At 43.5% G+C, this 18,534-nt stretch overlaps 1 protein-coding gene across 1 annotated transcript in view; it reads left to right on the top strand.

Annotated features, from left to right (window-relative positions):
• GLUD1 (glutamate dehydrogenase 1) overlaps nucleotides 1-18,534 on the top strand; it is a 563,305-nt gene that overhangs the window by 412,533 nt on the left and 132,238 nt on the right. Inside the window, exon 10 of the mRNA XM_044056503.1 lies at nucleotides 5,830-5,953. Within this exon, the coding sequence (XP_043912438.1) occupies nucleotides 5,830-5,953 (124 nt within the window). The remainder of the gene's footprint in view (nucleotides 1-5,829; nucleotides 5,954-18,534) is intronic.

Below are 18,534 nucleotides of genomic sequence, written 5' to 3'. Positions count from 1 at the left end.
CCAAAGCAGTAGCTATCCTTTCAGTACTGTGCGCTTTGGATGATGCATCTAATTCTATTGCTGCTGCTTTGGATTCACAACCCCCTGCACCTAGAAAACCTGACAGATCTTGCAAGACACCAGGCAGTTTCTTTTTAGAAACCTTGTTGCTGACTAGGCTGTGATCTCTACTGATGCGGCCAGTGACTCTAAATCCCTGGATTCTTAAGTTATGTCACCAATAAAAAATGTAGTGGGGTCTTTGACAGATTTGGAAAGAAGGGCTATGCCTCTTCTATATTAGCTTGAGTAATTGACTGCCAGAAGCATATGGCAGAGGTAAATGCTTTCTAGTTTTGCTGACATGCAATGTGTCTTTTAACCAACCTTCTTAATTTTGACATTAAACCCAGCCTGTTAAACATGGTCTGGTCTGCCTCTCAGGTTATAAAATACTCAATACAATGCACATATGATTCAAGTGGATGCTTTCTCACACTGCATCCACAGGGTCTGTGATGCGCAGGAATGCCTGGTCAGACTTCAAAATTTTCCTGAAGATCAGCATTAGGTCTAGCCCCTTGGAGGTGTAAACACTGGCTCAAAATGAGTTGGTCACATTGACTGATATTGATGTGACACCCCAACCCTATTTACGAATGGGAAAAGGAGGATTAATGATGATTTTTTAGAACCCAGATTTTAAATCCCTCCTTAGAGAAAGATTTGCTTTTTGGGAATTACTCGTCTGAAGGGCTAAAAAGTTATAGGAAAGAAAAATTAATGCAGAGGTAAAACAACTCTTTCTTTCCCCTGTCCGAAGATATTATAGAAGTTACCCTTCCAGTCCTGGCCCTTTCTTTTGGAAGCCCTTCAAACATGCTTAGCAAAAATCTCCAAAGAAGCGATACTAGAAAAAAGTGGCAAGGGGACTCTACAAAGAAAGTGAATGGATTTTTAAGGCTCTTTCCTGCATATGAATAATGCATGACTACCTTTGGACTTCATCCCCCTCCACTCCTTCCTACCTCTGCCATTCTTCTAAGCTGGTGGGCAGTCTTTCTCATCCCATGCCTCTCTGGGGATAGATAACATTGCATTCATGGCTACAAAATACAGTAGGCATCACTTCCTTTACACTCGGGAATCCCTCTTCCCCCACAGAACTAAAACTGTTTCCTCAAACAGTATTGTTAACACAGAGTGTAATAGAACATGTCCACTCCCCCCCCCCCCTTTCTCAACAAGGAAAAGTTTTCCTTCTTGGGTACTAGAAAAATCCTTGAATAGAAAGCACCCAGAGACCAATGTTGGCTCTCTCAGTTCTAAATACATTTCTCATAGTTCCAAAGTTCAAAATGTTATACTTGCAGTCCCTTTTTTCTCTTCTACCGTCTGACAAGTCATGCTTGGTCAGTCTACACCTCAAAGGATTCATATGTCCGCATCTATATACAAAGATTATATGTGTTAAGATTCTTTTGGGGTTGCACTTTCAATTTACATAGTTGGCATATATTCTGTCTACCGCTCCAAAGAAAATGTCTGACTCCAGTCATTGCCTTTTGCAGACTTCAGGGAATTCATATACCCCTACCTAAATTATTGCCTCATTCTGGCTTCTTTCATCCAAGACATTCTAGCATTCTTCCACTTATCTTTGAATCTGTTCCCACTGTGTAGGTTTCAGGATAAATCTTAGTGTTCCCTGATCCTGTCTCACAGGTTAGTCTTTTTAGGATGCTTTTGGGATGCATCACTGATGGTAACCTACTTCTCCCCAGAGAAAGTTTCCTTCTACCATCAGCAGTTCCTAAATCTTGCTTACCAGACCAGCTGTAAATCAAGGGATTTCCTCAGAATTCTTGGTTACATATCCATCCTCATGTTTTCCCTTTAGCCAGACAACACATGAAAATTTAATGGTTCCTCAAATCCTTTCTGGGCCCAACACTGCTACTCCCTGTATTGCTGTATTCCATTTCTGCAGTTCTTCAAAATGTACCATCTCTGGAGGGTCGACCACATCCAATAGAACCCAGAACCCCCCCCAAAGTCCTACACAGTTGGTATGACTCCCCACCACCTCTGGGCCAGTAATCAAGGAGCCACAGTCCTCACCACTGGCACCTGTTGGGAACGTTCACTGGGAGGATAATAGGTACACCCACAGCATCTCCAGATACAGCTCTCTGCATCAATCACAATCAAGCACAGTTTCCCTTAAGAGTACACAGGAAACAGTCAGTGCAGGGCTGGTTTTGCCCTCTTTCTCCAGATCCGAAATAAGACTTCCCACTGTCACAGCTATAGAGTTTTGTCCTTAGCCAAGGTTCCAAGCCAAGTCCTCCAACACTCTGTCCAACCAGTGCTTTGTGTCCCTGCCCAAGTAGTTGATACTCAGTCTGAGATTTGACTTGCATGCACGTGTGCGCACACGCACTTGGGAAAGGCCGGCACAGGTTTACTAGATATGCCTCCTTTTTCCCAGACTATTAGGTGGTTATCACTGACACCAGAACCCCTCACCAGCTACTTTAAGGCCTTTACAAGGGTACCCAATATACTACATGAAATTAATATTAATACAAATTGTAGTTTGGCCAAGAGCAAGGCTATTAGGAGTAGCCCACAGTGTCACCAAATATATATGCAAATACTCTCTCAACTTGAATATCTTTACAAAGATCAGCTCCAATAAAAAAGTTTTAATTTATTTAATAAATAAAAGAACAAGACAGTACTAAGTATATTCACAATGACAGTTCTGCATCACAGGAAATATTTAAAATAACATTGAAGGACAGGCTCAGACGAAGAAGAAAAAGAAACTAAGCTTAAGTTATATTCCTAACTGAATACAAGAGAATTTCCTACTTAATACAACAAAGCTGATGATGTGGTTAATGGTCCTTTTTGTTAGGCGCAAGACGGAATACAGAATGCTCTGTCTCACTAAAAGGCTTTCAAAATATCTAAAATATTACTTCTGGGATAGCTTGCAATGACATCACTTCTGGTCACCTGACTTGTAGTTCCCATGCAAACCCACATTGCTGGAAGCTGGCAGGATTTAGCACCTACCTGTAAAAATACACACACAAGGGCTTTTGCTCAGATCTCTGGCAAATACTGGAAGTCATAAAACAATTTCATACCTGCATGCTTCCAGAGTAGTAATTAGTTCACCCCAAAGGCAATACACACAGCTTCCTGGTCCAGACTTTGTGTCTGGCTGCATTGAAACCTATGAGATAACATCTTTATGGCCCAGTCCATAAAGTGATTTAATTTCAGATATATTTCAAAGTTTGCTGAACTGAGGTTAATTCCAGTTTTCTCTGTTAACACATACATTTTAAACAGTTACAATAGTGCATGTACATTTACATTGCTGTTCTCTACAGTAGGGCACACTGTGGATACATTTCAAACACAATCACTTTACAAGTACATTTTCAATACAAGCATCTGTACAAATCAGTTTGATATACACATGACATACAGTTCTAATACATTTGTCACACACAAATCTTGTATAAATCAGTTTTGCATTCACAAATGACATAATTATTTACAAAATTCCAGCTAGCTGTGCATGGCAGTACCTCCTATCATCATAGTTGGTCACAGCAGACTCCTTGAATTTTGCCTTGGGGACAGTGTCTCAAGGTATTGTATCAAAGTTCAAGGTGTGTGGAAATGTGTGGAACCATCGTTTCAGGCAAAAAAAAAAAAAAAACCCACACAAACCTCAAAAAACTGATGGCCCTGATAAAGGCAATTAAAGCACTGTGTTGGCTGTGGTCACCAGGACCACTGTTAGTCCCAACACAGAACACCACAGTAATATGTGGTTTATAAACAAGGAGGAACAAGGTCCTAGCCCCATGTAGACTTGCCAGTCTGTAATTTGGGCAGCCTGCATTCCATCAGAGCAGAAGCCAATTGCAGATTTGCTGAGCAGATCCAGGACAGTACACTACCCTCACAAATGGCTGTTACGCCCAAAGGTCTTCAGAAGGGTTTCCACTTGTGGGAACTCCCAAGTAGATCTGTTTGCTCTGTTCACAACAGACAGTTACAGCAGTTGTGCATTAGGAATCCAGAAAAATGGACGCCTTTCCCTTCCCATGGAAGGGTATGCTTCTTTTTGCCTTCCCCTATTCGCTTTAATAACCAGTCTTGCTAAAAATAAAGGACTCGCCAAAAGCACTTGTGATAACTCCCTTTTGGCCTGGACAACATTGGTTCTCCCTTGTCATGCATCTGGCCACCTTCCAGAGTGGACCTACTTGCACAGGACAAGGGTTTCTCATCTACATTAACATTCTCAGCATTGCACCTGTTTTCAGCATTTACTATGCTGTTCAGGGTCTTGATTCAAATTCCTGGGTCACAGGTGGGCTAGAATTACAGCCATCCTTAAAACAGTGGCAGGGAAGCCAGCAGCTGTGTGTCCATATAAGGAATCTGCAAGGAGGAACAGAGGCTGTGTAACAAAATGCAAAATGGCTGGTGGGGGCAGTGATAAATTGTATCATGTATATGCAGGGGCAGTGACAGCAAGTGTTAATAGGCAGAGTGCACTTTTAAGTGCACGTTATATCAGGCAGTGTTTAGCAGAATTAATAAAGAAATTCAGGACATGAACAGCTGAAGATAAAACAGAACTTGCAGTAAATAACAATACTTCCCACTATTGCAAATCAGACTACAAATCTGGGAGAAGACTGGCAGAGATGACCGATGCATTTTAGGCATAAATACAGCTGCAGATGTCTGTATGTGCACAGATGCTGTAGTAAATCAAAATGCCCTCACTTGTACCTTAGGCTGCAAATCTATGGAACCAGACCAGGCAGAAATGAGCAATAAGAGTACCTTTAGGCACATATACAGCAGTAGCATACCCCTCAACTTCTTAATGCAAAAAATCTGTACAAAGCCTAAAATAATGGGGGGGTGCAAAAATAGACACACATTTAAATACTCTTCTAAACTTAGAAAGTTGCCAGAATAACAGAGTTGTGTTAGCATGGATTATCTGAATAACAGAGTTGTGTTAGCATGGATTATCTGAAGTCTATGGAAGTCTGAAACTCAAATGCATGCCATTATTTAGTTTAATACTAGTGATTTGCCAGAAAACCGCAATTTTTATGAGGAATAGACCAAGAATATGAGACAAAAGCCTAAACAGTTGCTCTCACTATTGCAACAGAGCTAGAAAATATGTGGCATCTGAACAAGTAGAAATGAAAGCAGTTACTTTTTTGACTAAAGAAAAAAATGCAGAAAAATCAGACTACCTATATAAGAACATAGCTGCAACTGAAATAAGTAGAAATTAAATAAATGCTCTCTTTCTTCCCGTTTTTGTTGTAAAATGACTGGAATACATAGAGGATGCCAAAATCAACACAACTCTTTTCAGTGTTCATGGGGTCTTGCCATGCTGTTCAGAGTCTTGATCCAAAGACTAAACTTAACACTTGTTTCTGTCTTTTCAACTTATGACTTTGCCAAATTGCATCTTTATTTCCTCTGTGTTCTTCCTATGGAAGACAGAACTGAAATAAGGGAATCTTGGATGTCAGGTAATGCAGATCCTGGTAGTGCTGGTTGGCTGGCAATGGATTATACTGGCCTCTCTCTGTATAAAATGTCAATTTCAAAGCTACAACTGAGTGTAATGCTTCCTGTTTTAGCCGATAAGTAATGCATGTATACGATTATGATAACCGTTATTTCCTTTCATGACATAAGTCCTGAAGTTTTTGTGACTGTTACTATGCAGCTGTGAAAAGAGTAGCAAAACTGACTGACAGATTGCTCATTCATTTGCAGGATTTGTATTTGAATGCTGGTGGTGTAACAGTGTCTTACTTTGAGTGGCTGAAAAACCTGAATCATGTCAGCTATGGCAGACTTACATTTAAGTATGAAAGAGATTCCAACTATCACCTTCTCAGTAAGTACTACATAATATTTTCTTTGTATCCAAAACAGTTGTCATGCTTGCTATTTTGTGGAGGGTGAGTTTTGACAGTAAATTAAAGTTTGCAATTTAAAGATTTGTCTCAAGGCAGCAGGTCATAACTCTACACAAGCCTGTCAGTCATATATCTGGATATTGACCAGAAAACTACACAGCAGCAGTTCTTGACTATTCTCACCTTAGTTCCACATGTCAGACTGTGCTAGTCACTGAAAATGGTATTTTGGTAGATGTTTTTTTTACCTTTATAGCATCAGCATAAGACTGATATATCTCACATGACCAGATTTATTTTGCATTTTCATATGAGTAGTGTAAATATCTGATATATCTGTACTTCCTTGTTATGCATGACTTGGATATCCTCTCATGTTACTTTCAGTCCAGCTGATTTTTTTCTAGAATGTCCTCACTTGTGGTAGAGGGGGCATGCATGCCTGCCTGCCCTCCACAGGTAGAAACAATAATGCCGCTCAAAACTGACAGTATACAACAAATTGCTTTTCTTCCACTCGCACAGTTCAAATCTCGAATCATTGTCTTTGTGGCAAAGTTTCTGCATTCTGGGTCTAGAAAAGTGTTTGTTGGGCCAAAAGATCCTTAGCCACAGTCCATACCAATTTGGAGAGGAGCTTGACATCAAGCAGTGCCCAGGCTCTTGAGGATGTTGAAGGGGATACATGAAACATAAAATCTTTCAGTATGGTGTCATTCAGAGAGTGCTTAGTGTTGCAGTTAGCAGAAATGACCTTTGTGCAGTCCCAGGTCAGTTCCACTGCTTCTTAAAAAGATGATGGATACAAAGGGCAGACGACATTCACACCTTCCTAGTGACACGCTTCTCACCAAAGACATATCAGTGTATTTGTCCTGTAACCTCCTTGACAAGAGTGTGAAGTTGGGTTTGCAAGCATGCTGCACCTTAATAGATGGTGAGATGCAAGAGAAGTTTACTTCCAGCATCCAGCTTGGCCATGCTTCCTGAAGTGTCGTTAATGCCACCACCCCCCCAACCCCCCACCCCCAGTCAAATACCTGGAGCTCTGCCTCATGATTAATTTATTTTTGCATATTGGGTTCCTCAGCTAGTACTTTGCAGTAGCAGTTAACTCATTCAACCATATAATGCCTTCTTTGCATACTTGCGGATGTCTTTCTTTTCTGATGTTGCAGTATTCATAACAGTAGGGAGATGCTGCTTGCAGCGCTACCGTCTGGCCAGTATACCCAAGTCTTAGTCCAGGAGGGTACGTGTGATGTCTGTTACCAGCGCCATAAACAGACATTAGGTATAAAAGAACTTTTCTGCCGCATTGATCATCGGACGACCGTTTGCCAGTTCCACTTCTGCATCACGTTTCTTCAGACAACTGCATTCCAAATTGTTAGACCAGATGACTGTTTTTGACCATTACAGATAAGTGCCCAGTGGGGTTTTCTTACTTATTTTGCTTACTGTTTAGACTTGCATGTCGGCTGGGAATGGGAAGTGTGCTTGTGGGAGACAAATTCTCCACAAGGACAGACATAAGTGTGGTTTTTGTCTAGGCGAGGCCCACGACCATGCATCCTGTTCAATCTGTAAGTAATTTGTCCCCCAAGACCCTATGTAGCCGATTAGCGGCTTTGAATATTTATCTTGAGAACCAAAAACTCAGACGCTTGGCATTAGGCATGGAGGGAGGAGTAGGCCCTTCCGAAGAACCGCCTTGGAAGAAGGCAAAAAAAGTTAGGCCCGAATCCCAGGCTGCACCTCAGGTGTCCGAACAGGCTGTAGAGGCGATTGAAGACCTGGAGTCTGTTCGGACGACGGTTGCCAAAGCAGGCCTGGGAACCTTAATGGAAGCCGGAGTATGGGATACCAAAGGTACATCCACTGAGGTAATTCAGCCATCAGAGTCTGATGGCTGAGGGGAACCACGGCTCGCATTCTGTGAAGCCCCTGCTCCTCCTATTCATGCTAGGCCGACATCCACTCCTCTTCCCTACTGCTCCTTACAACCCCTTTGAAAAGAAAACAGAAATCCAAACATTCTGAACCCCCACAGATGCCTGGTTGGAAATCCTTCTCTCGAAGTCTGTTTAGGGCCTTTTAGGCATTACAGTCGCATCAACTTCCACCTACTCTCACTCCTCAACCAATCCATGTGTCTGAGGAAGGATACTCATCTTTTGAGGAGTCCTCCTACGAAACACAAATTGAATCTCCCAAGGAATTCATTACTTAAGAAGAGGAGGACTCTATTTCTCCAGAATCCCCAGAAGAAGAATTCAGCTTTGGGGATACTATCTCCCTCATGAGGGAACATTAAGTGGCAGGTCTCTTAGGTTTCAGAATCCAAGAAAAGATACTTTGACATCTCCCTCAGCTGTGCCTCCCTCACTGCCTGCTTTTCAGGATGCCTTCCTAGCTGCTTCACAGTCTCCTGACTCCCAACCCCCAGCAGCTAAATGACCTGATCGCTTCTACAGGGTCCCTCGACACTGTTTCTTTACAAAAACCCTCCTGCAGCCCCAGCTGTTACAGCTGTTTTTGCAGATACGACATCCAGACATCTACCTTCTACTGCTCTTTATCTAATTGATAGTAAATTTATGAACAGACCAGGTAAAAAGGTATATATCTTCTACACTCTGGCCATTAGGGCCCTGGATTACCAAAACCACATGGCAAGGTATGTACTTGACACCATTTCAAAAGCCTCCACCCTTCTGTCTGGTGTTCAAGATTCCCCCTATCAGAGCACAACTAAATTCACTTCTCTCCACAGCATCCCAAGTGACCAGGCACTCTTAAGTGCAGCTATGATGCTGTGGAAGCTGCATCCAAAACTGCTGCTTCTGGATCAGTGCTTCGACGTTACTCCTGGATACGGCTACAACCCCTCCCCATGGATGTTCAAACTAAACTTCTGGATGACCCCTAGACAATAGGACCCTTTTAGGACAAGTTCTGCTAAGCTTCTCATTCTCTCCAAGAGAAGGGTAAATAGTTACAGAACTTCAAACACCTGCTGGTGTCCCCTATTCCTAGATATCATAGAAACTATCCTCAGAAACCCTTCTTTGTAAGAAGGCAATCCTTTCATTCAGCACCACAATCAAAGGGACGTAGACAACAGAGAAAGGCTTCTACTCCCAGATTTCCCTCCAGATCCTCTACCACTCCCTTTCAGAGCCATCTTGACCAATCCAGTCCTCTTCCACTGTAACTCATGCCTTCTGCATCCAGCAACATCCTTATCCCTTCGACTCACCCTCTGATTTTCCTAGGATGCAGACTCCGCACAGACTACATGAAGGCCTTCATCCCAGACCAAAGGATTCAGGAACTCTCAGATCCTTACCCAAACCACCCTGACAGCTCGGGAATTCCTGAGACTGTTGGGCCACATGGCATCCCTTATACCCATGCTGCTTGTGGCAAGACTCCACATGTGCAAAATTAAGTGGATTTTAAAAAACCTATGGACCCAGCATTCACAACCCTTGGACTCTACTTCCATTTCTCCTATGCCTAAAAAAAGGAGATTCATTGGTGGATATCTGCAATGCAGACCAACCTGGGGACCCACCTGCAGATCCCAGCACCACTACAACAGTTATCCACAGATGATTCAGACCTGGGCTGGGGTGCAGTGTTGCAAACAAATCAAAAACACCTCTCAGTACAAAGAAAATGGTCTACTCTAAGGGTAAAAGACCACATCAACATCAAGGAAATGAGATCTGTGCTGTTGGCCCTTCTAACATTCAACCCCTCTATCCTGCCAGGAACCCTAAAAGTAGTCATAGACAATATGACTGTCCTGTGGTACATAAACAAGGGGGGACCAGGTCCTACCCACTATGCAACTTGGCCATCCAGATTTGGAATTTAGCCGCTTCACTCAGGGTTCACTTATTAGCCATGTATGTCCCCTCAGAACAGAATGTTATGGCAGACAGTCAGCAGAACCTCAGCCCCCTCTCACGAATGGATACTTGAGAGAGACGTTTTCTTAGACTTGATACACAGGTGGGGTATTTCACAAGCAGACCTGTTTGCCTCTCCAGTCAACAGACAGATGCCCAACTTCTGCACAAGGAACCCAAATCCACAAACCTGGAAAGTGGACTCCTTCTCCTTTTCATGGGGGGATATACCACACTTCACTCTAACCCAGAAAGTCCTCCTAAAAGTTCAGGAGGGCAAACCAAAAATCCTACTGGTGACCCCCTTTTGGCCAAAACAGCATTGGTTTCCCCTCCTATTTTCTGTAGCCAAGGGAAATCACCACAGGTTACCCCACCATCTAGACCTACTCACACAGAACAAGGAGTCCCTGCTACACCCACAGGTGAACAACCTAAAATTGACCTTATGGGTGATAGAATTCTGATCTCTTGCAGACACCTTTATTCAGAGGACGTACTCAGTGATGTCCTTCAAGGATGCATCTGCAGTCCTAACATATGGGTTGTCCTGCCTCAGGCAGCCCTTCGGTCGGCCGGATTCCAAAGTCTGGGTCTGGCCTGGGCTGATGTTGCACTTCACCCGACGTCATAGTTGCTGTGTATTGGGTATAAAGGCGTCAGCCGACGCCATTTTCCTCCGTCTTTCTTGCCGCGTGGTGCCCGAAGCAGAAGCTGTTCGCAAGTGCCGGTCGGTCAGATCCAGAGATTTCTACTACCGAAGACTTCTAAAAAGCGAAGTACCCCGTTGGGGACTCTTTCTTGCCTCAGCCGATGTCAGACAAAGTAAATAATTGTTAACTTGTGGGAAACAAATACCTCATAAGGATTTCCACTCTTACTGCCTTCCTTGTTTAGGCCCAGACCACGATGTATCAGCTTGTCTAGCCTGTGCTTCCTTCAACCGACGGATGCTTAGACGTCGGTCGGAGTTTGCAGAGGAGTTTTTTGGTCCCGCTTTTGCATACAAAATGCCGTCGGAGACTCCGACTACACAATTAGCTAAAAAGCGTAAGGAAAAGGACCGACACTCACGGTCCGCGGTTTCGGCTGAAACCACGGTTAGGCCAACCGCGAGTGTCTCGGTTTTGGCTGAAACAGAGTCCTCGGTTCTTCGGCCGAAAGCATGCCTCCGATAGCCAAGGCCTCACAGAGCATGGCTGAATCTGCTACTGAAATTACCCCTGCTGATGCAGGCACCCAGGATTTATCAGATACTATTCCTTTAGACATACCTACCCCTGCACGTGGAGCTGCTAGACCCCCTGCATCCATGTCTATCAAGGCTTTTTCCAGGGCTAAAGCAGCTAAACCTTCTAAGGCCTTACCTGCTAAAACTCCCTCACACAGGCCTACCTCTAGTTCCCAAATGCTCAGCCTGGCTGAGGATCTCATTTCTTTGATCAGGGGATCCCAACCTCGCCCAGACAGGGCCTCTCAACCCCCTCCAGATAAGAGGCCTAGAACTGAACCCCCGGAACCTGTTTCTACAGACTATTCCTCGGATGACTCAGATATTTCAGACCCTCAGGAAGGCCCATATTCTCCTTATGAGGATTCTGATGCAGAAGACTCCATTCCTTCTGCTTCTCCTCCTGAAGAATTTTCTTTTGGGGAAACCTTACATGCTATGAGGGAACTTTTTCAATGGCAGGGCCAGGATTTTTCAGATTCAAGGAAAAGGCTAAGGACTTTTTTTACATTTACCACAGCATAGACCTTTAGCCATTCCTCCAGTACTAACAGTTGTTGATGATGCATATAATGATGCCTGTACTGCCCCTGATTCTCTCCCTCCGGCCCCTGCCAAACCTGACAGATATTACAGGGTCCCGGACACACACTACCATTTGTGTAAGGCTCCTGTTGCAGATCCTGAAACCATTTCACAGGGCCCCAAAGCTGTAGCAGCTGCCTCTGCCAAAAACCCTCTCCCCTCTGAAAGGGAATCTAGAGCATTAGAGAGATGGGGTAAAAAGGTTTATACTTCTGCTACTCTTTCGGCCAGGGCCTTAAACTGTCAATTTCGCATGATTCAGTACCAGGAATTTTTGTTAGACCAGCTAAATAAAAAACTGTCCTCTCCTGAACCTATAGACCGTAAGTCCCTTCAGGATTTGGTACATAACTCTCAGCAGGTCAGTAACCATTTCTTAAAATGTGGCTATGATGCACTGGAGGCTTCCTTTAGATCAGCTATGACTGGAACAGTGATTAGAAGGCATGCCTGGTTAAAAGAACAATCCTTACCAGACCATGTTAAGTCAAAACTCCTAGATGCTCCTATGGAGAAACAAAGTTTGTTTGGCTCCCCTGCACAGCAAGTTCTAAAGAAGGTGGAAGAAAAAGCAAAATCTGTCCAAACAGTCAAGGATTTCTTACAGGTCCAGCCTCCGAGGTTTAGCAGAAATTGGCCTTCGAATAATTGGTCCTTTCCAGACACCTCCAGAGCACAGAGAGGCAGAAATAGACGCCCAAGAGGCAGAGGTCAATCCAGGGGTGCCTACAGGGGACGTCAGTGGCAGCCTAACAACCAGAGAAGTACTGCCACAGATTCAGCTACACCACTTCCACAGGACAGACACAGTGACTTGGCTCTGATTCCGCCTACCAGGGAACAACTGGAAGCACCCTTGGGTGGAAAACTAGCCTTATTTTCTGTAAACTGGCATTACATTACAGGAGACAAATGGACTTTACAAACAATAGACAAAGGCTACAGGTTTCACTTCCACACTCTACCAAAAAAGAGAGGAATGCCAAACCTACCACCAAGCCAAAAAACAAATGCTCTAAGACAAATCAACAACCTACTAAGGATGAGAGCTATAGAAAAGGTACCGCCTATGGAACAAGGACAAGGATTTTACTCCAGACTTTTCCTTGTACCAAGAAAAGAAAATCTATGGAGACCTATTCTCGACCTGTCCGCTCTGAACACATACCTCATTGTTCCAAAATTCAAAATGCTGACCCTACAGCAACTTCTTCCCATGCTGGGCAAGGAGTCTTGGCTGGTGACTCTAGATCTCAAGGAGGCATACCTGCACGTCCCTATACGACCAGATTGCAGAAGACACCTCAGATTTCTTGCAGGATCAGAGAATTATCAATTCTCAGCATTGCCCTTTGGCTTATCTACTGCGCCCAGAGTATTCACGAAATGCCTGGCATCAGTAATTGCTCATTGCAGGCTTCAGGGAATTCAAATTTACCCATACCTGGACAACTGCCTAATACAAGCAGACAACAAGACAAAATTAACAAAAGATTTGGAAAAGGTTATACAACTGCTGCAAGCCTTGGGATACACAGTCAACATGCAAAGGTCAAGACTGGTACCATCCCAAAGGATAACATTTTTGGGTGCAGAACTGGACACATCAACTCAGATGGCCTTTCTCACAGAAGAAAAACAAAAGCAACTACCAGTCTATTTCATGACATTAACAACACAAACTCAGCTTACTGCAAGGAAAGTCCTGCAAGCCCTGGGTTACATGGCATCCTGCATAATATTGATTTCGCATGCCAGTCTGCATATGAGAAAGTTGCAATGGTACCCAAGGAATGTATGGTCTCAACACAAGCACAGTCTAGAATCCCAGATTCCAATAATTCCATGCCTGAAGCAAGAATTCCTGTGGTGGGCTCAGGCCTGTCAGTTGAACAGAGGATTGCCTTTCCACAAACCTCATCCAAGCCAGACCATCACCACGGACGCCTCAGACCTAGGCTGGGGGGCGCACATGGTGGACAAGTGCATACAAGGCCTATGGACACAAGACCAGCTGAATCTACACATAAATCAAAAGGAGATGCTGGCAGTGAAACATGCAATCCAGGCATTCAGACCATTTCTTCAACAAGGTCACCTGCTGATAAGGACGGACAACACCACAGTCATGTGGTACATCAACAAACAGGGAGGTACACACTCATATCCTCTATGCCGGATGGCAATGGGCCTGTGGAATGTGGCCCTGAACCTCAACATTCAACTCCAGGCCAGATTTGTACCAGGAAAAGAAAATTCACTAGCAGACACCTTAAGCAGAACTACCACGGATGCTCACGAATGGATGCTGCATCTAGATATCTTCAAAACCATAACAAAGAAATGGGGACTACCAGAGATAGACCTGTTCTCCTCCCCACACAACCACCAATTGAAGAAATTCTGCACAAGAGCATACCACCCACTTGCTTGGAGGGTGGACTCCCTTTCCTTCAGCTGGAAAAACCTGACAGCATATGCATTCCCACCTCTTCCTTTGATGTACAAAGTCCTACTGAAGATCAAAGAGGATCAGCCAAGGATAATCCTGATAGCTCCAGACTGGCCGAGGCAACATTGGTACCCGCTACTGAGAAGCATGTCTCGAACACACGCATGGCCTCTACCTCTGTGTCCTTTACTTCTAACACAGAACAACTACAAGATCCTACATCCAAACTTGAAAACACTACAGCTAGCTGCTTGGAATATTGCATAAAACTAAATAACCCAGATTTATCTCCGATGGTTAAGGACATTATCCTGGAGGCTCGCAGACCCTCCACAAGGAAGACTTATTCAGCCAAATGGAAAAGATACCTCATTTGGAGTGCAGCAAAAGGGGAAAATGTATCATTGGCAAACATAGCAAACATCCTGGAATACTTAGAACTGTTCCACAATGGCCTGTCCTACTCCTCCATTAAGATTCATGCATCAGCAATTTCAGCAGAATACAACATGGATCCTCCAGTCTTCTCTCATCCTCTACTCAGGCAGTTCCTGAGAGGAATCAAAAATGTAAAGCCTCCAAGGAAACCACCTTTGCCTACATGGGATCTCAACTTTGTGCTGGAAAAGTTAACACTTCCCCCTTTTGAACCAGCAGCAACAGCAGACTTACAGTTCTTATCTTGGAAAACTGCTTTCCTGCTTGCAATCACTTCAGCAAGAAGGGTATCTGAGTTACAGGCATTAATGGCAGTACAGCCCTTCCTTATCTTCCATCAGGATAGAGTGTCTCTGAGAACTAACCCTACTTTTATGCCAAAAGTGGTCTCCAGAGTATCATTGAACCAAGCCATTCATTTACCTACATTCTTCCCCAACCCACAGAACAGGGGAGAAAGACTACTACATACCTTGGATGTACACAGACAATTACGCTACTATCTGGACAGAACTAAGACCAACAGAAAAACTGACCAGCTTCTTGTAGCATATGCAACAGGAATGCAAGGAAAAGCAATTTCAAAACAGACAATCTCAAAATGGATAGGAAATTGCATTAGATTTTGCTACTCTTTTCATGGAAAGACAACTCCAGAAAATATCAGGCCTCACTCCACAAGAGCTACAGCCACCACTACAGCTTTCCTACGAGGAGTGGCTACCAAAGACATTTTAGAAGCTGCTACTTGGAGCTCCGTGCATACATTTGCCAAGCATTATAATCTTCCTTTATACTCCAGATCCTGAGCAGGTTTTGCAACTGCTGTTTTGCAAGGGATCTTAACTACACCATCTTTATCTTAGTACCTCCTCCCCCAGTTTGGCTATGGTATTCTACCCATATGTTAGGACTGCAGATGCATCCTTGAAGGACATAGTACAGTTTTGTACCTACCATAAATGTAGATGTCCGATAGGTATGCATCTGCAGTCAGGATTACCCACCCTCCTTCCCCTCTGTGGTATTCCTAGGGTATTTACCCCTCTTTTAGCTAGCTGGGGGAATCTATTATGGTGTATTTGTTTGTATATATGTATATATATATATATATATATATATATATATATATATATATATATTCTTATATTGCTTGCTCTCTACTGTTTGGAATTATTTGCATTTATCCAAATTTAGCCTTCCTAGAGGGCACCTGGCATCTGGGGCAAGAAACACTGAGGAAAATGGCGTCGGCTGAAGCCTTTATACCCAATACACAGCAACTATGACGTCGGCTGAAGTGCGACATCAGCCAAGGCCAGACCCAGACTTTGGAATCCGGCCGACCGAAGGGCTGCCTGAGGCAGGACAACCCATATGTTAGGACTGCAGATGCATACCTATTGGACATCTACATTTATGGTAGGTACAAAACTGTACTTTCTGCAGGAGGCCAGAAAACCTAACACTAGGAGAAACTGTGTAGCTAAGTGGCTCAGATTCTCCAGTTGGTGTCATAGGAACAACCAGGACCCCCTCCACTATCTCCATTCTAAGGGTCCAATCTTACTTATGTGAGCTACTCCAAACAGGACTGACATATCCCTCTATCAAAGTCCATTTGTCTGCCATTTGTACCTGTCTGCCCATTTCACCACCCCTGGCATCCAGACTGGAAGTCAAACTCTTTCTAAAGGGAGTCCTCCACATCAAGCCCCCACGGAAACCCATTCCTCCACTGTGGGACCTAAACTTTGTATTAGAAAAGCTAACCTTGCCCCCCCCCCCTTTGAACCAGCACATTCTGTTTCCTTGAAACTTTGCACTTTCAAAACAGTCCTGCTAGTTGCCCTCACCTCCGCCAGGAAGGTTTCAGAGATTCAAGCCCTGATGGCCACATTCACCTAACTTGTTTTCCACAAGGAGAGAGTGGCCGTCAGGACTTAACCCTTCATTCATGCCCAAGGTAGTTAATGAACTCTCATTGAATCAATCCACTAACCTTCCTGTTTTCTATCTGCATCCACAAAATGCCTCATAAAGGACCCTACATTCCCTGGATGTACACAGACAAGTTTGATACTACTTAGACAAAACCAAAGATGTCAGGAAGTCGGAGCAGTTATTTCCTTCCATCCCAGAGCCCTAGGGAGGGCTGTATCTAAGTCCATCTCCTTGTGCTACTCCCACTATGGGAAATCCTTACAAGGCAATGTTAAACCCCATTCTGCCAGAGCAGCGGCTTCCTCTGCTATCTTTTTCAAAGGCGTAGACTCCTCTTCTATTTTAGAAGCAGCTAATTGGACCTCGGTACACACCTTCACCAAACACTACAAGCTGGGCATAGCATCCCGTACTAGAGCAGAATTTGCCAGGACTATCCTACAGGGTCTCCGTGACCACAGGAACCCTTCCTCCTCCCAGCTTCATAATTAAAGCTCTGGTACTCTCCCTACTGTTATGAATACTGCAACATCAGAATAAAAGGATGAAGAATAGTTGTGCAAGAACTTACCATAACCTTAGATATCCTTCTCTTCTATGTTGCAGTATTCAGTCCCACCCTCCTACCCCCTGTCTCTTTCCAACTGCTTTCCCAGGTATCTCCTGAGGGCATATTGTCATCATTCCCCTTGGTATCTTCCTACACAGCCATCCTACTGCTCTGGGACTGGCTTACATGCAAGTCTAAAGGTCTCAGATTAGGACCCTCATGGTCAAACCTCATGGGCACTACTGTATGCGGCAAAACTATTCTCATGAGGGTACATGCAGACGTTACTTTTATACCCAGTATCAGTTTATGGCCCTGGTAACAGACGTCACACGTACCCTCGTGGACTAAGACTTTGGTATACTGGCCGGGCAGTGGTGCTGCAAGCAGCATCTCCCTACTGTTATGAATACTGCAACATAGAAGAGAAGAACATCTAAGGTTATGGTAAGTTCCTACACAACTATTCTTTAACTTCCCTACTTCCTTATCACATCCAAAATGTTTTGCTTCTGGCGTCCTTAACTTAGTGACCAACAACTGTAGTAGTAAGTAGTATTGGAAAGTTCTAGCAAAGTACACTAATATTTGGATCTAGGGCATCCTGCAGTGAAATAAAGTATTCACTGTCACTTATTTACATTTATATATTTACATTTACATTTTCATAACTGAGGCCTGCATAATATTGTAGGGCATGTGTAAAATGTCATGGTGGAAGACCAAACATGGCCAGTTATTACACTGTTATGCTGCTGAGGGATAGTTCGAGACTGAAATAAGTATTGGGTACTGGAAGTATTGCTAGTTGAAGATGTGCAACATTTCCAAAAAGAAGTAACATACGAGCTGATGTATGGCATCTTGTGAAACCTTAAATGATGATGAAAGCTGTCATTAATATTTGCACTGTAAGATGCACATGTTGAGAGATGTTCAATGTTATATGGGTAATTATGCAGTAAAGTATATTTTCATATTTCTATAAATGTCTCAATAAGCATGCTCTGAAGAATTTCTTGATGTCATTTGAAAGTTTGTATCTGGCTAATGAAAGTATTGTGACAGTAATTGCCTAGGTTGTACATTTTCCAAGGTATGATAATTTCTTATGAAACTTTAGTAAAAATTGAATTGTTTATTTACGTTATAGTAGGGATGCAAACTGTGAATGCACAGAGTATTTTACTGATAACATTGCTGTTTGTACTTTCAGTAGGTTATATTGTTTATAAAATATTTACATGTGTTTTAGGCTTTTGAACTTGATTTTTGAGAAGACACACTGAAATATAATGTGTGTTGGTTTCTAGAATTTTGATGGTTCAGAACAGGGAAGTGTTTAATGAGTTAAAGCTGCAGACTCTTGCCAGGTCCAACAGGATTCAGTGCTGGAGTCCACATGTCCTTCTACAGGAGGGCTCACAGTCATTTCCTGC

This window comes from Protopterus annectens, chromosome 14.part0, assembly GCF_019279795.1.
Source record: "Protopterus annectens isolate FY-2018-M chromosome 14.part0, PAN1.0, whole genome shotgun sequence".
In the NCBI taxonomy this organism is placed as follows: Eukaryota; Metazoa; Chordata; order Ceratodontiformes; family Protopteridae; genus Protopterus; species Protopterus annectens.
The sequence above is the reverse complement of the archived record's forward strand: the minus strand, read 5'-3'. Positions and strand labels throughout refer to the sequence as shown.